Source organism: Ovis aries, chromosome 2 (genome assembly GCF_016772045.2).
Source record: "Ovis aries strain OAR_USU_Benz2616 breed Rambouillet chromosome 2, ARS-UI_Ramb_v3.0, whole genome shotgun sequence".
In the NCBI taxonomy this organism is placed as follows: domain Eukaryota; kingdom Metazoa; phylum Chordata; class Mammalia; order Artiodactyla; family Bovidae; genus Ovis; species Ovis aries.
Genome location: NC_056055.1, coordinates 144,239,371 through 144,262,314, shown reverse-complemented (window position 1 = coordinate 144,262,314; position 22,944 = coordinate 144,239,371). Strand labels below are relative to the sequence as shown.

Here is a 22,944-nt window from a genome sequence, read left to right as displayed (position 1 = left end):
GGAAATATTTAGCATATCTTTCCTTGGCTTGTTACCAGTATTAATATGCTGAAGAAAACTCAAAATAACAGTTGTAAAATAGAATTAAAAGATCACTTTCAAAAAAAGAGATCCCTTAGTCTTTCTCAGCTTTTTTAACTCTTGGTTTTTAAATCCTCTAAGTTTTTAAAACACTATCCACAGTCAGTAATTATGATATAAACTTTTATAATTATTTGTTTATGAAATGTAATAAGTCAATAATTTTCTTCATATGAATTTAACTTTGGAGTACTTATTTATATAAATGTAGATCTTCATGGAAAGAAATTAAAGTCATATACTATTTATTACTTCTTTGTTTTGTTATTGCCCTTTCATATAAATGTAATACTATTTTATAGATATCATTATGTGTAATAGCATGGCTTAATTTTTCTTTTATATTTCAATTTAGAAAATTAATATTCCTCTTTTATATGAGACAAATTTTAAAAAGAAGGAACTGAAAAGGAAACATAGAAATGTCATCAGAATCTAGAAATCCAATTCTAACTATTTTTCCAACTACTTAAAATAACATTGCTTGCCTTTCCCATTATTTATAGGTCTTCCCAAATATAGCCTCTGGCCTTGAAATTTGTAATACAAAATCTTCTGCCTATAAACTAGTACAACTAATGAAATTTAGCATTCTCATAAAATGTCAGTATGATGTTAACCAAGGGCAGAGCAAATGCAAGAGAAACTAATACGCGTGACTTCTGAAAATCTCATCCTAGAAAATCAGAAACAAGAGACTATGATTCCTATCTATATTTTACAAAAGTCAATTTGAAATGGAAAAAATATTTAGATGTAGTTCATCATATGTCTTGGGTGTTTTGGTAAAATATTGTTGGTTTATCCTTTTAAATATCCTATGACACATTCACTGACTAGGAGTAATGGGAAAGAAAGGGGTGACCATACAACTAATGTAAACTCACATATCTTGGAGTGTTTGTGAGAGTGAATAATTCTGGAAAATGACTTAAGAAGCAGCACATGATGGTTAGAACATAGATTCTGTAGCCTGGGAGCATGGGTTCAAATCCTGATTAAACTTCTAACTGTGAGAATTTATATATGTTGCAAATTACTTAACTTCTTGATACCCCAGTTTCCTCTTGTTATAAGTGAGGATGATCACAATATCCACTTTATCAGATAGTTATAAACATTAAATGGTCCAATATTCTTGCCTGGAGAATTCCATGAACAGAGGAGCCTGGCAAGCTATACAGTCCATGGGGTTGCAAAGAGTCACACACTTCTGAGAGGCTAACACTTTCTCTTGGGCTTCTCTGGTGGTTCAGATGGTAAAGAATCCACCTGCAATGCAGGAGACCCAGGTTCAATCCCTGGGTCAGGAAGATCCCTTGGAGAAGGGCATGGCAACCCACTCCAGTGTTCCTGCCTGGAGAATCCCATGGACAGAGGAGCCTGACAGGCTGCAGTCCAAAGGTTTGCAAAGAGTCAGGCACAACCGAGTAACAGACCTCAACACAACAACATAGTTCTTAAAATAATACCTGGCAAAAAATAAGCACTATCTATGTTGGTCACTGACCCCCAAATATATGGCAAAACAGTTTGTAAATATTTTGCGTCTTAGTTTACTTTTTGAATTATTAACAGACTCTTTTGTATAACAAGGTAGTCTATCGTTGAGCACATCTGTAAAATAAGACTAGAATATTTAGATACAGGCATATCTTGTGTTTCTTTTAATTGTACTTTGCTTTATTGTGTTTTTTACAAATTAAAAGTTTTCAGCAACCATTTGCTGAGCAAGTCTATCATCATCATTTTTCTAACAGTCTTTACTCACTTCCTGTCTCTGGGTCATACTTTGGTAATTTTCAAAACATTTCAAACATTTGACTATTATTATATTTGTTACGGTGATCAATGATCAGTGGTCTTTGATGTTACTGTTACAAAAAGATTATGACTCACTGAAGGCTCAGATGATTAGAATTTTTAGTAATTTTTAGCAATAAATTAAGTTTCAATTAAGGTCTGTACATTTTAAGACATAAAGCTATTGCACACTTACACTAAAATATAGTGTAAACACAACTTGTATATGCACTGGGAAACCAAAAAATTCCTGTGACTGACGTTATTGTAATATTCACTTTATCGCAGTGGTCTAGGACCAAACCTGAACTATCTCTGTAGTATGCTTGTGTTCATTTGCTAAATGAAGTTAGTGCTCATCATAGAGATTTGTAAAATATTTTATTGTGGTAGGACAAGTTACTCTGAGGAAGTAATCTAAATTTCTTGCCTGGTTTCTAAGTTTTTAAAATGATATACATGGAAGGCAATGAAACTTTTCCTAATGAAAATGATGAGGCTAGAAAATGATATAAATGTATATACATACCCTCCATGCTCTCCATACATATGTGTATATACACCTACACAAACACACACAGAGCTACTCTCTTGAGTATTGAGACACGGCAAATATGACCACTCTCTGACCAGCGTGTGTAATTATTTGCTTGCTTGTTTTTGTTGACCAGAATCAACCCCCTTTTGTTCCAGTAATAGTACACAAGCTCTGCATTTCAGGAAAGTTGCTGTGCCACCACCACAATCCTCACTGTTCATAGGTTTCAAGTAGAACTTCCTCCTAGTTCCAGGATGAGGCACTGGCTTAGGAGAAGCCAATCAAAGCACAAAGCATGGCATCTCCCTGGACAGAGTGATTGCTTCAGGGATAAGCATGTGACCCAGCTGAAGCTAATGAGATGCAATGAGATTTTTTTCTGGGTCTTTGTCCCTGTTGGACTTAAATCTGGGAGACTGGGAAGCCAGAGATGCTATAGCATCTTACTATAGCAAGGAACGAAAAGCTATCACCATAGAAGTTAGAGAGAGCCAAAGCATACAGCATAACTAGATTCTGGTAACATCAGTTGGGCTTTCAAAGCATTTTATGCCTATAGACAGCCTTAGACAACAAACCTTGGCAATGAATTCCCATGTTCCTTTTCCTTTCTTTTCTTCTTTTTCTCCCCTCCCTCTCTCCCTCCCCACTTTCCTCCCCCCACCCCCCTCCTAATCTTTTCTTCTTCTTCTTTTTTCTTTCTCTTACCTAAGCCATTTTGGGTCATTCTTTTGCTTCTATTACCAAAGAGACTTGCTAGAATGAATTACAAAATTATTTTTTGGCAATATCTGCTTCTTGCCCATCTTAAACAGTTTTTCTAAAGATAAAAATGAACTTACCTGTGAAAGTAAAAGAAAAAGACTCAGAGACTTAGAAAATACACTTTTGGTTGCCAGTGGAAGGGATAGTTAAGGAGTTTGGGAAGGTCACGTACACAACACTATGTTCAAAACGGATAACCAACCTATTGTGTAGCATATGGAACTCTGCTCAATGTTATGTGCCAGCTTGGGAGGATGGGAGGGAGGAGGCGTGGGGGAGAGTGGCTATGTGTGTGGGGGTGAATCCCTTTGCTGTGGACCTGAAGCTATCACAACATTGTTGGATCAGCTGTACCCCAATATAAAGTGAAAAGTTTAAAGTTTGAAAAAGAAAATCACAGGTCTGACACTTTAAAAAAAATACCCTTTCTAATGAAAATGGTGAAGCCAGAAAATATGCAAAAAATGTAGATGTGGTCAGTTGCTCAGTTGGGTCTGACTCTCTGAAACACTATGGACTATAGCCCACCAGGCTCCTCTGTCCATGAATTTTCCAGGCAAGAATACTGGGGTTGGTTGCCATTTTCTACTCCAGGGGATCTTCTAGACCCAGGGATTGAACCCTAGTCTCCCGTGTCTCCTACACTGGCAGGCGAGTTCTTTACCACTAGCACTCCAGTTATGACTGTTTCTGATTATAATCGTTTCCTCTTACTGATTTTATTTAACCTTTATTTTAGGTTTACTTACATAAGCAGGTGTTTCGGGTTTTGTGTTGTGTATAATTGAATAAAGCTCACAGATTTTGAGTCTGAATCCTGACTGTGTGATTTGAGGTAACTTCCTAACCTCGATGTATTTCCTTTCTTAGATTTTAAAATAAGGATCAGGAAAGCCTTTATCTGATGGGATTATGGGGAGATGGAATGATACAGTATATGCAAACTCAGCCCAGTCAGTGACTGGCACAAATTAGCCCTCAAATCTTAACTATGTTATTAATCTAAGTACTGGAATTTAGCCTCCTTTTGGCTTTCAGGTTCTTCTGGTTACTTTTCAGCCACTTAAATTAGAGATGAAATAAGATTGGTGTCCTATTAGTTTAATTTTATTTCTAGGGAAAGTTAGTTTAGCTAGGTCCTTGTTGAACTAGCAAAGGCCTTTATTGGATTTCAGAGACTCTGGGGCTGAGGTTAATGTTAAATCCCATGTAGGTAAGACTTTCATTAATATAATTGCTGTTTTATAAGTTTTTACTTTTAACCCTTTATTATTTACCTTCTTTTTACTTTGAATTATTTTTATCCATTCAGTGACTTTTGGCTTAGCAAATAAAAAGCATGAACAGAAGCATTATTCATTAACAAAATTAGTGATTGAAACCGGCTAAGTCTTAACGTTCGAAGAAAAGCCTTTAGAAGATCACAGCTCCATTACTGAGAGCTTTGAGCTGCTTCAAACACGCTTCTGTGTGTACATTGAGGGTTTTCTCTTCACAGCTCCTCTGCCCTCTAGTGGTAGCTATAATAATGCCATTTTGTAGTCCACACACAGGAAATGCCTGGTCTTACTTCAGTTACCAGAATCCTTTCACAGGAAGTTAGGTGTGGTCTTTGAAGGAGAATTTTTTTAAAAAAATGAAAAAAAGAAAAAAAAAAAAAAAGCATGATGGAATTTTAGCTGCAGTCTTCTTGGTGCCAGCTTATCAATCCTAAACTCTGGGTGTAAAAGACTCTGCAGGGGTAATGTTTTAATATTCTTATTATGCTTATTTTCTGTGATGCTTCTCTACCTTTACAGTAGAATCCTGGGGGAATCTGCAGAGGACCACTTTCATTTTGAAGCTGCTGGCTGCATGTTTTAGCATGTCTCTTCTATTAGAGCATCCAGGCATGGCAGTTTCCTCCCTCAAGTGTGCCGGGACCTTCTTCATTCCTGTGCCTGTCGCTAGGCATAAGGGTCTCTGGGGATGGGTGAGGAAAATGAGGGATGTTTTAGAGGCACTGTGATTCTAAGAGGGCAGTCTGCTAGCTGGTGGCTGAAAGGTCCTGGTCTACTTCAAAAAAAATGTGGAAATGATGCAGTAATTATGTTATTTTAGATTTCCCTATTTGGTCTGACATATGCTGCAGGAGTGACCTGGATATGAATGAATTTTACTCTTAGATAATGCACCTTGTATAATTAAATGGTAATGCTCATTCCTGTAGGGTAAGGGTTAAAATGGACTGATATTTTGCAAAGAAGGAAAATAGATAAGTGATTGCATATAGGTGGCATTCAGGAGTCAAGATTTTAGTTATATTATTTCAGAAAGCACGGAAACTCTTGCCACTGATGCAGAGATAACGTTTGAAATGATTGGTGTGCTCACTTAAGTTATATATGCTAGCCCAGTAAAATATGGTTAGAATACAGGAAAACCACATTTATGTGACCACAAAAAACAAAATAAATGGAGCTCATGTTAAAGATAAACTATCTTAAACTTATTATTTTTTCAAGTCCAAATCTGCTATGTGGATTTTTAAGAAATGGGTACCATTTGAGAAAATGAGCTATCTCTACAGTATTTCCTAAGGTACTGCAAATTTGTTAATTTAAGAAGCAATTACACTAGCTAGCAGCAGGTGCTCAACCAGGGGGTCCAAGCTCCAGACCTCTGACGTGGGTGACTTCCTGCCTGGTTTGGCAGGAGCCAGGTCCCTTCCTGTGTAGCTTCCGAGCAATTCCAAATACAACCGGGCATTCCCTGCTCCTTCCCGCTCCTTGCGTTCAAGCAGAATCTACCTAGGTTTCCACAGCCTGGCATTTCAGGATTTCCAGAGCTCTTTACCAGGTGCATTGATTTTCAAATCAGCTCTTTAAACATGGAGAGTGGGCCAAAAGGAACACGGAAAAAAAAAAAATGGAGAGATATATGCAAGATCTTCACACACCCCAGTTCTACAATTTTGAGTGATTATTCATCTCTTGTTACGGATCTCTGATATTTTCTTTTTTCAGAAAGGATGCTGAAAAAGATGGCTGCCAAAATAATTCACACAAGTGAAGCAGCAAGCACAAACCAGTATTATCCATTTCTGAGCTCCGAGTTGGATATTTTCACTTAAAACATTTTGGGAGTGGGAGATTAGATTACCTCATAGACACCTACTGAATGTGAAAGATAGATCTCCATGCGAGCAGACGAACGCATGCAGGCGAATCCCCTGAATGCCAAGTGCAGCTTCCTTAGTAAAATATTACAGATAGCTTCGTTTATATGTATGTTATCTCAATATCATGTCATTGCCCTTTTATCCTAATGACCATTGCTTTTTTTTCCCCTCTCTGTCTTTCTCTCTCTCTCTGTTGTTTCCATAGCACTTTCTTATGCAAGGAGCTAAACAGTGATTAAAGGAGCAGGATGAAAAGATGGCACAGTCAGTGCTGGTACCGCCAGGACCTGACAGCTTCCGCTTCTTTACCAGGGAATCCCTTGCTGCTATTGAACAACGCATTGCAGAAGAGAAAGCTAAGAGACCCAAACAAGAGCGCAAGGATGAAGATGATGAAAGTGGCCCAAAGCCAAATAGTGACTTGGAAGCAGGAAAATCCCTTCCATTTATTTACGGAGACATTCCTCCAGAGATGGTGTCAGAGCCGCTGGAGGATCTGGATCCCTATTATATCAATAAGAAAGTGAGTTCTTAGTCAAGTTGCCTTTATTTCCTCTACTTCTAATTGCTTCTGGGCTAGTGGCAGGCATGTTAGGTGGAGAATGTTGTGCCGCCTCCCCTCTGTCTGAAGCATCCCTATGGTAATAATGGGCTTGAGCATGCCATGGCCCTGTTGCCCTAGAGTCTTTGGGAAGCGCTTATTCGAACCCACAGCCAGGACAGGCAGAGAGCTGAAAGAGCATCTTGCAGTGGGGGAAATGAGGAAGAGCAAAAGTCTGCTGACCTTACAGTGTCGTGAAGCAGAGAGTAAAGACAAGGAGTTTATTTTTTATGCATTAAAAACAGTATCTTCAGTAGTATCCAAAGTCCTCTTTACAATATCTAGCTCCACAAAAGGTACTTTGATCTTCAGCAGGTTTCTTCCTTAACAGCATAAATTTTGCCCATTCCATGGTTCCCTCAAGAAGAAATAAAAGCAGGTGACTTCTAAGTGCCCCCTAAAAACATTTGATCAAATAGCACCTCCAGAAAACACTGAAGTTCCTGTGAGAAGGCTTTTATCAAATTGAAAAAGTAATCAAAGCCTCATTCTTGAGCTCTTTGTGAATTGTAAGTACAGTTTGAAAATACTGATATTAAAACTTGATGGTGATGCTAAGTATTCCTTGGGTAATAACTATACATTTTCTTGTTCTTTAAACCCTCATATCTCTCACAAAATTAGGGGAGTTTATAGCATTCAGAAAGAGAAAATACGTAGCATCATGTCATATGTTGGTAGTTTATTATTATTTTATAAAATCGTATTTCTAAAAAATTGTGTCACTTTTTTCTCAAGTTGTTCTTAGTTTTAATATTGCATTTCTAAATTCTGTTTTATGTGTTTGTTTTCTTTTTCAGACATTTATAGTATTGAATAAAGGGAAAGCAATCTCTCGATTCAGTGCCACCCCTGCCCTGTACATTTTAACTCCCTTCAACCCTATTAGAAAATTAGCTATTAAGATTTTGGTACATTCATATCCTTTTTTCAGTCACTTATATGATTTTGCTCTTTGACTGACTTACTGAGTTGGGAATTTTTCAAAAATGTATGTGGTTGGCAACATTATGTGCTCTTTCTTTTTTTCCCTCTTCCTCAACAGTTTAGCGTTATTGCCAAATGGGATCATAGGTAAGTGAACCACTTTTCCCCATCTTCTAAGTATTTCTCCTCTTCTTGACTCACTATTTATTTCTTTCTTCCTCTGCTCCCTTCTGAATTGCCTACTACATTCAAGGCTTCTTCATTAACTTTGACAGTGTTACCAGGCTCTCCTTTTATAAGTCTTCAGACTTTACAAGGTTGTATAATGGATAAACTCTGTGAACTAATTTTCTTTACTACTTTTACATTTGGAATATATCTGCATAATTTGAATTATACAATTTTATTTCTTTTTGATCTTAATTTTTTACTTTCCGCTTTTCACTTTAGTATTTGAAAGCTTTGAGTTACAAATGTTTATCATTGTGATATGACTGTATATGCATTAGTCTTTCAATTATTTCTTCCAATTATTTTCCCAAGTGTCATTTGCATTGATTTTCTATTTTATTTTTCTTTCTTTCTTTTTTTTTTTTTTTTGGTCACTTGTTCCTGTGTTTTATTCGACTCACAGGTCCTGCTGCAGTTATCTCTTCCCACGTACATTCTCTTTTTATTCTTTATTCTCCTTAGGAAGTATCTACTTCCTAGAAATGGAATTGATGACACCTTGGTGGGAGATAGTGATTTCATTTACGCTAAATAGAGTAGTTGTAAGTGAGAAGTTTTCTTCCAGACCAGGGACAGTGGTCTGAGAAAGCCAGGACTGGAAAACCAAGGAGGCAAAGATTTGGAAGACAGGCTATGTCAGTCAGGGACATTTACAGGAAGAACACAGAAGCCTTGGGATAAGGAACGGATACATGTCAGGAACCAGAGGTAAGGAAGGGGAAACCGAAACTTAAGCAAAGTCTCAGATAGGACAACTTTAAATTTTGTTTCCTAATTAGAAAGAGTCATCGCCTTTGATTTACAACATGGTCAGTCCAGGGCCTCCTTCAAGGCTTACAGTGTAAAAGCTTACTTTCCCTAGCAGGCCTAGAAAATAATTCAATTTGATATGGTAGGGAGTTAGATAAGATAAGGCATTCAGGAGATAGAATAAACTTGATACAGGGAACTCGTCTCAGTTCTGGGTGTTGGGCTGTGAAACATGTCCCCAGACTTGCCTGGCAATGTGGCAAATGACATCTGTAGAAGCATGGCATTCTGGAATTCAGTTTCCTTTCAACCTCTGGGTCATTCCTCTCCATTACCCCCAGGTTTTGCATAGACATATTTTAATTTCATATTTATGTTTTAAGATTTAATAATTTTCTTGTGAGTTTTTTTAAGCAATAATGATTCCTTACGTCTGCTATTCAAATAAAAGAAACATTTTACAGAAAGAAAAAAATGTTTTTAAATGAATAATAAGCTTTAGGAATGAATAATAATGTTGAGATTTAGATTTGAGTCTCATGAACTATAAGTTATGGTCCATTATGATGTTTGAGTAGTTAAAATCTGTACTCTGAATAAATCTTTCCATAAATTATTCGTTGTATCTAAAAATAATTGTTCATCCCTATGTAATTGCAATTTATACATGAAATCATGTCAAAAAATTCAGACCTAGCCCGTTGCTCTGTTTATAGTAAATACTGGGAGAATATGAATTGAAGAAGAAGTGACAAATGAGTCAAGAAGTTAAATGATTAGATGCAAAACAAGTGACAAAATGGAAGTTTTGAATAGGTCAGAAAAATCTATTTTGCCTTCAATATGAATGAAGAAATAACATTAAGAAAGCTCAGTATTAAAGAAAAAAGGCAGGACTGTTGTTGTTATTGTTGTTTTAAAACTTTTGTGGGGAGATAGCATATTTTTTTGAAAATTTCATGAAAACTATTATATCATTGCCACTCCAAAACATTCTAGGAAGTTAGAAGACCCAGGAATCTTAACACTAAAGCCTTCTGGGAAAAGAAACTTCCAGTGGTAGAGGATGAGAGTAGATTTAGAAGTTCTGAGCAGAGACTCTGGGCATTGAAGACCAAGTTTACGGTGGGCTCTCTTTAGGAATCAGGATACTATTTGAATTTGAAGAATTTGAAAGTTTGCACTTACTTCTCAGAAGAAAGAAAACCTTCAAGGGGCACAGCTGTCAGGAGGGCTGCAGTGGTGTAAGTTGAAATGTGAAGGCAGCCGGATAAATCTAAGATTTGCTGAACTGAATGTTTGACTCTCCTAGAACCTTACAAGTGGCATGGAGCTACACATTTCTTCCAATGCAGAAAAAGTAGATTTTTTAAAAATCTCTGATTGCCTGAATTAGAATATTCTATCTCAGCTATCTTACCTTGGAGTAGAGATAGAAGATAGACACATTCTTTGGTCTTTTGGTGATAATGCACATTTGACGGTATGTCCTAGTAAACTTTGCTGTAAATAATACTGGACAGTGGCAGGTAACTTTCTCAGTGGCTTTGTCTTATTCCTCACAATGCACAGCCTAAGCTCAAATCCTGGTTTTCTAATTTTAAGTGCCTTTTGCTATAAGATAAAAATGCTTGAGGTTGCTATCTACATTTTAGGCATAGTTAAGAGGGCATTGTGTATTTATTATCATTAGTTTATAATCCATAAAATGGTCATTCACAGTTTAAAAAAAAATGGCATTTTAAACCTAGACTGGTATCTCTATATCCAATGAAAACCTTGACTTATTTCTTAAGGAGCTGTTATCTTCATTAGGCATTCTTGCATATCAAATTAGCTTTGTGTCTTGATTTTGGCAGAAAAATCTTAGCTTACTCTATTTTTGCCAGAGTATATTTTGAAAACTGAAAATCCTTTTGATGTGCCTATTATCTTGTTTTGATAGTTAAATAAAATATGGTTATATTTTCTAGATAGTAAATAAGTAAAAATGTATCCTTATTCCTAAAATTTCCTATCAGAATTTTCAGTGTGTTGCATGTCAGTTTTTTATTATTTTAGCTTAATATGCACACTCTCCTTCACTTTGCATTTGTTATTCATTTTTTCATTCGCAAATATTTACTGAGTACCTACTGTGTGGCAAATGTTCTTCTGGACACTGTGATGCAACATAAAACCTGCTAGTCCCTACTGTCAAGTAGTTGTATTCATGTGTATATGTGTGTTTGAGAGGAGAGAGATAACACAAACAATTCAGCTAGTGTCAGCTAGTGATAAATGCTATCAAGAAAAATAAAGCTGTATAAAAAGAGAAGAGTAGCGAGGTACTGTTTTATATCATATGATCAGGGAAGTCCTCTCTGAAAAGATAGCATCTGAGTAAAGATCCAAAGGAAGTGAGGAAGTGCAACGTGGAAATCTAAGGAGAAATGTGACTAGCAAATATGAAGGCAAAGAATGAACATAGAAGTGTACCTGGTGTATTTGAGAGTCAACCAGGAGCCCAGAGTGCCCGGAGAAGAGTGGGAAAGGTAGAGAGTAGAAGGGGATGAGGCCATTGAGAGTGGAGATCAGGGCTGACATTGTAGGTGGTTGGTAAGACACCCAGTTTACCCTGAATGAGATGGAGAGAGAAGACCAGAGGGTTTTCAGCAAAAGAATGTCATCACCTGAGTCAGATTTGAAAAAGATCACTCTGGCTGCTGTGTAGAGAATAGATTGTCTGAGGGGAAAGGGTGGAAGTAAGAAAATAGATTGGGGGTTTACTGCCTTTATGAAGGCAGAGGATGCTGGTGGCTTTGGTGGAAACGATGAGGGTAGCAAATGTCATCAAATTCAGTTGTGTTTTTCAGAAAAGCTGAAAGGTTATGCTGATCAATTGGATGTGGGGTGTGGGGGAATGAGCAGGACTAAGGAGGACTCTAGGTGTTTAGCATGGTCAAGAAAGAAAAGTGTAGCTCCTTGAGCTTGGGACAGACAACATTAGGTGGAGAGATATACTGGGTAAAATCAAGAGCTGGAATTTGAACATTTGTTTGTTTATTTGTTTTTGAGAAGCCTGTTAGACACTCAGTGGAGGAGCAGAGATGTTAAATGGAATGCAAGTCTGGAGTTCAGGAAAGGGTTGGGCTGGAGGTAAAACAGAGATGTAGTCATCGTGATGTTGCTGTACAGATGGTATTTGAAGTGATGAGAAAGACCTAAAACACTCCAAATCACACAGTAATGCAGAACTGCCCGTCATTCATACAGGTTAGGAAAATCAAAAACAGATTTTGGAATCAGAAAACCTGAATTCAAACCCTACCTCTGAGATTTACTTATTGGCTCTATGACCTTGGTCTGAGTTACTCCAGATGTTTTGAATCTCACTTTGTCCATCTATATTTTGCGATCATGATTTAAACATTAATAATAACTAGATAAGTACCTGACACTGTGACTAGCACTGGGTTGTTGTTCAGTCTCTCAGTCATGGCGGACTCTTGCAACTCTATGGGCTGCCTATCCTTCACCATCTCCCTGAATTTGCTCAAACTCATGTCCATTGAGTCGATGATGCCATCCAACCACCTCATCCTTTGTCGTCCCCTTCTCCTCCTGCCCTCAATCTTTCCCAGCAGCAGGGTCTTTTTCCAATGAGTTGGCTCTTCATATCTGGTGACCAAAGTATTGGAGCCTCACCTTCAGCATCAGTCCTTCCAGAGAATATTCAGGGTTGATACAGCACTTGGTTTGATGACTTGTAGCTAGGACAGCTATTCTTGGTAGTACTAGCTACAATTCTAGGAGCAAGTGCTGCAAGATTAGCAAAGAAACAGTTTCATATTATTTAAGGAATTCCACACACAAATTCCCTACAAATCTCTAGTCTCTTGAGGCTTGATTTTGCAAACAGAATGTTTATACAGCACCAGAGTTAGAAGCTGCTGAGTGGCGGAAACATAATGTGGTCAGTCCCGACCACAATCTCACTTTGCAGATGAGTTCACTGAGGCCCAGACATGTTTAGTCACTGTTTTATAAGACTACATTTTATGTAAGTGGCAAGGCCAAAACTTCAGACTGTCTTTGATTATCAGCCCCGTATGCTTTGCAGTTTTTATCTAACAGACACTGCAGTTTCTATCTATCTTTGCTGTTTCTATCCAACAGATTTCTAAGCCCTCAGGTATAAATTATGTATTAGGGGTACATAATTTACCTACCTGTGTTTCTGTGTATCTCAAAGGTTGTTTTCAGTGGCTCCAACTTACTAACGATGAAACAGGAAGTGAGCTTTTTAGCTCATCCCAAAATTGTATGGTATCTAGTAGAAATCAAAAACAACATGGTTTTCTGTACAAATATTATAGAGGTCCGTGGGAAAGGAGGCTGCACATCTCACTGTTTCTGTTTCTCTTGCTCTCGATGCTCAAAAGTTACCACGGGTCATCCCATAGTTAGGAATTTGTTAATAGCAAAACTAAACAAGTCAAGAGTTAACAGTATACATGTCACATTTAGTTGACATTTCTGCTGCCTTGCAAATATGTACGACTAGGTAGAAAGAGGCCTATCTTACTTTGCTTAAATTCTCTGTGTTAGAAATCTCTTAGATAAAACTATCTTCTGCCTCTAGTTCATATACATTTTAAGTAAAAAATGTCTCTGCAGCTTCTCTGGATATTATGTATTATTACAAAATCCCTGAACAGAACAATGCCTTTCCCTTCCTTAAGAAAACAAAGAAATGCCCTATGTTTTTATATTTAATAAACAAAGGATTAATAGTAATAAAGATAACTATTCACTAAGAAAAGTATTGGTATTATTATCTGTATTTGCATAAGAAAACTGAGCCTTAAATAATTAACTTGCTGAAGCCCATGTGACTGGTAAAGGATGCATCTGATCCACAGTTTATTGCTTTAAAACTCAAGCTGCTGCACCCTACCCACGTGGATATAGGGGTAGGCATGCCAGTACTTTAATCATCTAGTTCCCAGGTCAGAGGTTATATAAAGCATTTTCAATATGAATATGAAGACGTCTTTCCTCATCATACACACAGGAAATATTTAAGACTTGCCAACTGACAGGTTGCTACCAATCAAAATGTTAACACATTTTTATGAATACCTGGTACAGAGAAATTAATAGATTTTTAAAATCCTTTTTTTATTGATATTATATGAGGTTACCCTGCCTCTACTTTTATTTATATGCAAAGTCTCATAAGGAAATAATATTCTAGGATTCATTGTTCTTCTGAAAAAATGTACTTTATGTGCTATATATTTAGAAAATAAATACATGCATTTTGGGCTTTCCTGGTGGCTCAGTAGTAAAGAACCCACCTGCCAGTATAAGAGACAAGGGTTTAATCGCTGAGTCAGGAAGATTCCCCGGTGAAGGAAATGGTACCCTACTCTAGTATCCTTGCCTGGGAAATTCAGTGGACAGAAGAGCGTGGTGGGCTATAGTCCACGGGCTTGCAAAAGAGTTGGACACAACTTAATGACTAAACGACAACATATGCATTTTGTTACTAGTTCTGGCCCTTTGAAATCTGCCTTGACATGGAATTTCCATATTTTTTCAGTGTCTGGTATCACCAATACCATTTCTATACTTTTTTAAAATATTTGTATATTTGTTATCATTATCTGAAATCTTACTATTTCAATCACTCACCAGACTCCAGGTAACTTAAAGGTATGAGACTCCAGGTATGAGACTGATAAAATAAATTTATAGTGATTTTAAAAAATAATGGATTTTGAAACTCTTTATTTGGAGATTATCTATTAAACGAAAAGCATAAAAAACAGACTCTAGTTATCTCTTATTTGATTTAAAAGCAAAATAGTTTCATTTGGGTTCCTTTTTGATCATTTGTCAGGATCGTAAAGTTAAATATTTTTTTTTAATTAAAAATAGTCATTTATTGATAGTCATTCAATGTACAAAACACTAATTTGAGTGTAACAATTTATTCATTTTGACTTACTGGGTAATATTTACTCTTTCTATTTATTAAAGTTTAAATATATATTTTACTTTATTATATATACTTAAATTTTATCATTATAAGCAGTAAATTTTTTAAGGGACATAAAACCATGGCTCAGTGTATCATGTGACGTAAATCTCATGAGCCTTTTAATTTCCACTTTGTATTTATCCAGTGTTCTTTCTTTCAAAAAATGTAGAAACCTGTGCACTTGATATATGTGGAAACAAATTTCATGCTGTATTTTTGATCCATATTTATAAATATATCACTAAAAAGGAAAAATGTACTTCACTTAGTAGTAAACAAGGTTCCAAACTAACATCATTCAATAGTCGACTGACCGTACAAGATGGCAAGGGTGTATGATGGTGAACCATATAGACATGGACCTCATGAAGTTGACCATCTAGTGGAAAAAAAAAAAATCAGTTAGGCACTCGAAGAATAGCATCTGGTGCTACAAGGATATATTACTGGTGGATATATTACTGATAATCATGAAAGGTGCTATTGTGCACAGATTTTACTGAAAATAACTTCTAATCTGAGTGCTGGAGGAAAAGTTTGAGTTGGCGTGAGGTAAAGAGCATATTCAGGGGAAAGAGGTAACATTTGTTAAGATCCTGACTTGAAAAAGAGTTTGCTTCATTCCATGACCTAAAACAATGGCAATAATATCAGCCTTGGGAAAGTGAAATGAGGACTAAGGAAGCTGAGCTTAGGGTGGACAAGAATTAGACCTCCTAGACTCTCTACTGTGTGTTTGTTAATATATTTGATCATCATCCTAAGGTAGTAGGAAGCTATTGAAATGATCCAAATTAGATTTACAAAGGTCATTTTGGTACAGTGTGCAGAAAGGATTGAATAGAGTCAAGCATGGGTTCAGAAAGAACAGCTTGGGTGAAATTACAGTAATTTACATTAGATTTGATGCATACCTAGACTAGGTAGTGTTATGAGGATTGTGGGAAAAGTGCACTGAAACCAGGCATAGCAGGTAGAATTGACAATATTTGGTGTTAAGTTGAATGTGGAGGTTCAGGGAAGAGAAAAATGGAAGATGGCTCCTAGGTTCCTGGCTGAGTCAGTCAGTCGGTTCAGTCTCTCAGTCATGTCCTCCTCTTTGCAACCCCACGGCTGCAGCACGCCGGGCTTCCCTGTCCATCACCAACTCCGGAAGCTTGCTCAAACTCCTGTCCATCAAGTTGGTGATGCCATCCAACCACCTCATCCTCTGCCGTCCCCTTCTCCTCCTGCCTTCAATCTTCCCCAGCATCAGGGTCTTTTCCAATGAGTCAGTTCTCATCAGGTGACAAAATCTCACATTCATCCTGGCTAAATCATGAGACATTATGATACAGAGATGTCAAAGAAGCAGTGTTTGAGAAGAGAAGAGGGATAGGAAAAAAACATTGTTAGTTTATTTTTAGAAATCAAAAAAATGTGAAGTGTCAATGAAATAAGTGCATGTAAGTGTGGATGTAATATGGAGTTGGGTGATATGGATTACTGAGATCAGAAGAGAGGGCCAAAGTGAAGTAGCTCAGTCATATCCGACTCTGTGACCCCATGAACTGTAGCCTACCAGGCTCCTCCATAGGATTTTTCAGGCAAGAGTGCTGGAGTGGGTTGCCATTTCCTCCTCCAGGGGATCTTCCTGATCCAGGGATTGAACCCAGGTCTCCCGCATTGCAGGCAGACGCTTTACCATGTGAACCACCAGGGAAGCCCATAGCTCCTCAAGCTAGAGAGGGCTAGTCTGGAGAAAAACACTTGAGATCAGTATGTATGTAAATATATTCGGAGCTATGTGTATTAATGAGCTCTACTAGGATAAATACAGCAAGAGAGGGAAAATGACTTGGATATCCTCTGTCCTTCTTTTTAAAAAGGGAAATAAAACATTTCAAAAGATATTAAAAAATTGTTGCCCATGAAGCATAAAAAATCAAAGGATTGGGATCTCATGAAAGCAAAAGTAAGAGAACATAATTAAGAGGGGAAGAATCAGGCCTGTCACACTCTATTAGAGGACAAGTCAGATAAGAACTCAAAATTATCCTTTTGTTTTCAGTTACACAACATGAAGATGTTTGTCATATTTGGGAAGAAAACTGGTAGGCTGAGGATGTGGTAGATAAATGAAAGAAAGTAAAGATAAACATCTCTTCTAAGAAGTTTGGCTGTGAAGTTGGAAAAGAGAAGTCTATAAGTGGTTAGAGGATTGTGGGCTATAGGACAGTATTCTCTTTTATACCAAAAAGGTAAGAGAGAATTAAGCAAGTTTGTGTTGATTGTAAGATCAGATAGAGTTACTAATGGAGATATTAAAGATAAGAGAAGAAAGTGATAAGAGATTGCTGAAGTGTTCTGGAAAGGTGGAAGGTGTCCAGAGTTTGGGTAGACGGGTTGACAACTCCCTCCGTTGAAATGGGAAGGAGGAAAGAATCTCGATACAGAGAGTTTGTCACTTTGGGGTTAGGAAGTAAAGATATGACCTTCTGATGCTATCTCTTCTCTCAATAAAATAGGAAATAAGGTCATGAGTTTGAAATGGGTAGCGAAGGAAGAAGATTGGAGATCAAAGAAGTGGAGAATATTCAGAATTATCTTTGCAGAGTAGTGGGGACAGTGAAGTGGAGAAATATTTAGACTGTGTTGACCATGTTTGAGGCTGGGAACTATGTATTTTGAATGATGCCAGTCTGCCAAGGGGTTGTTTTCTACAGTAGGTTATAATTGTTCAGTCGCTAAGTCATGTTCAGCTCTTTGTGACCTCATGGACTGTAGCCTTCCAGGCTCCTCTGCCATACACTGCTGCTGCTAAGTCGCTTCAGTCGTGTTCGACTCTGTGCAGCCCCAGAGACGGCAGCCCACCAGGCTCTCCTGTCCCTGGGATTCTCCAGGCAAGAACACTGGAGTGGGTTGCCATTTCCTTCTCCAATGCATGAAAGTGAAAAGTGAAAGTGAAGTTGCTCAGTTGTGTCCAACTCCCAGCGACCCCATGGACTGCAGCCCACCAGGCTTCTCCATCCATGGGATTTTCCAGGCAAGAGTACTGGAGTGGGGTGCCATTGCCCAGATTCGTGTGCATTGAGTCAGTGATGCTATCTAGCCATCTCATCCTCTGCCGCCCCCTTCAGTAGGGCCAGCAACCTAACAGACACAGGATCCGCTAGTTTTATATACTAATGATGAAGTCAATTTTAAATTTATCTTATTTTTTGTTTCTTTTTAGCAAGAAAGGAAAAATATTTCTTCTTTGAACTGGTGTTTTTCTGTGTTCTCTAGGTCGTAGTGCCCTCACGTGGCTGATCCTTATGAGTGTTTTCATGTGAACACATTTGAACAAGCCTTAATTAAGCATGTGCCTTGCATCACTACCAGTCAAAATGAAAAATCAGTGATTGCTTTGACCAAAGTCAGTTGAAGGTGCAAAGAAACGTCTTTTATAGGTTAACACAATACATAACACAACATATTGGCAACACAACGCTGTTCTATTTTACTGCACTTAAAATCATGTGATATTTTGCTATATGTAAGTAATATGAAAATTTATGATTAAAAGTAGAGTGAGAAGGGACATTAATTGCGTTTATTCATTCTGGAATTTTTATCCATTTTCTAAATGTATCTTGATAAAGCTCTTGTTTTGCACAACTACAACTGAATCCCTCTTGTGCTCTTTATTAACTATGAAAGAAAGTTATTTCAAATATTTGACTACCAAATGCTTTCTTAAAGAATTTTTTTGTTGCTGTTTTTCATCACAAAGGAGGGTGAAGGGCATTGGCTATCTCTACACACATGGGCAAAGTGGGGTAGAATGAGAAAAACCAGATATTTGTCATAAATAGTGTTCCCTATGATTTAGGAAATTAGGAAAGTAATTTATTGATTATCTACCATATAAGGCACATTAAGTTGCAAGAGATTTAATATATTTTAACTAATTTGATCCTGACAGCAATCCTATGAAATGCTTTTTCTTTTTCCGTAGTGTAGCAAAATGAACCAAGGCTTAGGGAAAAAAAATTGGTAATTTGGCCACAGTTGCAAACCCACGAAATGCCAGTACTAACACCAGTCATCTATTTTTTACTATCTGGAATTTAATGATCAATCACTGTGTATTATATACTCCACTTAGAATTTTATTAAGAATATTCCAACCAGGTTATCCTTAGGATGGATTATAATACATCCAGTTACAGTTGGCCCTCCCTATCTGTAGGTTTTATATCTGTGGGTTCTATGTCTACAGATTTAACCAATAGTAGATGGTGTACAGTGTTCAAGATCCATGGTTTGAATCTGAGGAGACAGAACCCATGGAGACAGAGGGGCCTTATGAGATCTGAGCATCCTTGGATTCTGGTATCTACTGTGGGTCTTAGAATTAATCCCCCACAGTTAATGAGGAACAACTGTTACTTGAAATCTCCTTTTGAATTTTTGTCAGAGTCTTCATATGTGCTGAGCTTGCACTTTAGTTGTTGAGTCTTTAAAGAAAAACAAATTGATGAATTATTTACCAGTGCACTGATTTTTTTGTGTTTAATCTTTTTCAATACCAAGATGGCATAAATAGCCTCAAAATAGTTCATGGCTTGGCCTGACATGACTTGAGTATGGAGTTGCTAAAATTACGGAAATGGAAAAAGCAAGCTCAATAATAAAATCATAGGGTCATAAAAGTTCTAAACTTCATAATGCTAAAAGACATAGCGGTATATGAAAGTGAAAGCTCACACTGACCTTTGTCTTCCTTGACGGTATTTCTCTACGTTATTCAATGTGCTCATTATGTGCACTATTCTTACCAACTGTGTATTTATGACCATGAGTAACCCTCCAGACTGGACAAAAAATGTGGAGTAAGTAGAAGATTTTTTTAAATCTTGCAATATTGTTGTCCCTTTATGTTTTGGATTGTGCTTCTATCACCTTCACACCTCTTCAGTTTCTTCAGCAAATTGTACTGGCTACTCCAAACCGGTTACACAATGACTCAAGTTGATTTCAACCACTGATTTTCTGTAGTGCAAAGCTTGCCCTGGCTCCTTCAGCTACTCAGATTACTGCACTGATTTGACTGCCCTTTATCTTCCTCATGAGTCTCACACTGTTTTCAAGATCATCAGTGATTGCTAGTATCTGATGATAAATTGATATATAGTTTATATGTTTTTTTCCTCATAGCTATCACTTTTCTATGATTTATTAGTTTATATTTCATGGCTCTTAATGATGCACACTTTATTAAACAAAAAAGTCTTAGTTTATTTTTGTATTAATAACTACTTGCTTAAATTAGACCAAAGCCAGAGTATTTCATTTAATATGTATAGAATCATGTTATTTGGGCCTTAAAATTGATTAATGTAAGCAAGTATAATACTCATATATAGTCAATGAAAATGTCTTTCAGTATGTAACGTTTCTTTTTTTTTTTTTTCCTTAAGCCCTAACTATGGTCTAAATCATGGGAAGACCAATATAGACCTATATAGAACCTTCTAATTTTTATTTGTTGTTTTTCTCCTTTAATATATTTACATGTAAATTACCTTCAGGATCTTTAATGTGGGCTTGGCTATTTTCTCTCAGGTACACCTTTACAGGAATTTATACTTTTGAATCACTTATAAAAATACTTGCAAGGGGCTTTTGTTTAGAAGATTTCACATTTCTACGAGACCCATGGAATTGGTTGGATTTCACAGTCATTACTTTTGCGTAAGTACCTTAATACATTTTCTGGCCAGGAAGACTAAATCATTAGTGGAAGCCTATACTGTATTTCTCCTTGGTGGCTTCGTTTAACAAATCAAGCATGTTTCTTGGTTATCCTGTGAATTTAGGATATTTTTTCTTCCAATCAAATTATGCACTTTGGAGAAGTTAGGGACTATCATAGTAAATTACATGGCTTTGATTTCAATTAGTGTATAAAGCAATAAAATGTTTCCCGAGTAATAGAGATTATGATCAACAACAATGCCATTTTCCTCTTAATTGGAAAATATGATGGCAACACTCATTGAAGTTGAAAAGGTCTTGTTGAAAGACCAACTTAGATTTCCCTAAATTCTGAATAACTCTGATTTAATTCTACAGGTATGTAACAGAATTTGTAAACCTAGGCAATGTTTCAGCTCTTCGAACTTTCAGAGTCTTGAGAGCTTTGAAAACTATTTCTGTAATTCCAGGTAAGAAGAAACTGGTATAAGGTGGTAGGCCCCTTATATCTCCAACTGTTTCTTGTGTTCTGTTATTGTGTTTGTGTGTGAACTCCCTATTACAGATATGTGACAGAGTTTGTGGACCTGGGCAATGTCTCAGCGTTGAGAACCTTCAGAGTTCTCCGAGCTTTGAAAACAATTTCAGTCATTCCAGGTGAGAGCTAGGTTAAACACCGAGGCTGACTTCAGCAGCATTAGTGGTACAATCACAGCTTTTGTGCGTAAGCCTTGCTGCTTTTCACTTATTGCAAATGTTTGTAAAAAAAGCAAGAATCGATACATCCCGTTTTGGATGGATTTGATTCTTTGCTTTTACTAGTTGTTTTCTTTAAAATGATCAGTTCTAAATCAGCCTTTGAGTTTAACAAGTTTTTGCATGAGGCATTTGCAGTGACAGGCTACATGGTTTGCGTCCTGTAACATCAAGCTTTCCGCATAGAAGCTAAACTATGAGGCATTTGAACTGATGCAAATTTGACCAGTTAGGTCTAAAATTGGTAATTATGTTAACTTCAAATAAATAAAAGAGCGAGAGATAGCATGAGTGCTGCATGGGACTCAGTTTTCAGATGTCTTCCTTTTTTAACCCATTCTCAAGCTGATAGAATTCACCAACATATAACCTCATAATTCAGTGACTTCAAGATTTCTTACTATATTATTCATACAGATTTTCTAAAACCAGTGAGAGGTTAGGGAGTAAGACATCTGCAAATAAAAGCAAAGTCTTTATATAAGGTTGATGTTTAAGCATGAATATCAAAACCATTTCTTTTGCTCTGAGGAGTATTTGGAAATATACTTTTGGTTTGTTTCCATTCACAGTTTTCTAATGAAAATACAAATTCTGCTTTCATTCATTTTCACCAGCTGGCGGGCTTTTCATGAAAGTGTTATTCAGTCACGAACATTAAACTAATATTGTTGGCATTCTGCATGACATCTTTATTTTCCAGGACATGCTCCTGATGTTTTTCTCTATAACATAGCTGTTGAATAGTATACTTAAATTCCTCCCTTTGATTTTATTTGTAGGCTTGAAGACCATCGTGGGGGCCCTAATCCAGTCGGTGAAGAAGCTCTCAGATGTAATGATCCTGACTGTGTTCTGCCTAAGCGTGTTTGCACTAATAGGATTACAGCTGTTTATGGGCAACCTGCGAAACAAATGTTTGCAATGGCCCCCAGATAATTCTTCCTTTGAACTAAACATCACTTCCTTCTTTAATAACTCATTGGATGGGAACGGTACCACTTTCAATAGGACAGTGAGCATGTTTAATTGGGATGAATATATTGAAGATAAAAGTAAGATATACTCTTTTAACCATTAAGCTATTTAGTCCTTTAAATATTAAAAAAAAAAGTATATATAGTGAAAATTGTCTCAATTTTGATGTGAACCAAATTAGTTAGACCAGTTTAAAATAACTTAATATGTATGATGGGAAGTCCCCTGGTGGCTCAGTGGTGGAGAATCCACCTGTAATGCAGGAGACACCAGTTTGATTCCTGGGTTGGGAAGATCCCCTGGAGGAGAGCATGGCAACCCACTCTAGTATTCTTGCCTGGAGAATCCCATGGACAGAGGAGCCTGGTGGGCTACAGTCCACGGGGTTGCAAAGAGTCAGACATGACTGAGGCAACTGAGCTCACATGCATGCAATATATATGATATAGAAATCAAATGATACCTTACTCCTTTTTCCTTATCTTTTGATCAACATGATAAAAGCTACCATATGAAGACATATTCTTTTCCCCAATGAGTCTTGAGAGCACTACAATATAATGCTGTATAAACAAAAATATTTATTTGAAAGACATTGATCAAGA

General features: G+C 37.0%; 1 protein-coding gene across 3 annotated transcripts in view; it reads left to right on the top strand.

Annotated features, from left to right (window-relative positions):
* SCN2A (sodium voltage-gated channel alpha subunit 2) overlaps window positions 1-22,944 on the top strand; it is a 143,202-nt gene that overhangs the window by 48,170 nt on the left and 72,088 nt on the right. Inside the window, exons 1-7 of one of the 3 annotated variants that reach the window (XM_004004641.5) lie at window positions 4,857-4,928; window positions 6,553-6,870; window positions 7,749-7,867; window positions 19,651-19,740; window positions 20,474-20,602; window positions 21,171-21,262; window positions 22,144-22,416. In XM_004004641.5, the coding sequence (XP_004004690.3) occupies window positions 6,604-6,870; window positions 7,749-7,867; window positions 19,651-19,740; window positions 20,474-20,602; window positions 21,171-21,262; window positions 22,144-22,416 (970 nt within the window). In that variant the 5' untranslated portion in view covers window positions 4,857-4,928; window positions 6,553-6,603. Of the gene's footprint in view, window positions 1-4,856; window positions 4,929-6,552; window positions 6,871-7,748; window positions 7,868-19,650; window positions 19,741-20,473; window positions 20,603-21,170; window positions 21,263-22,143; window positions 22,417-22,944 lie in introns of those variants that run through there. The other 2 variants (XM_004004640.5, XM_042243786.1) reach the window with 2 other exon arrangements.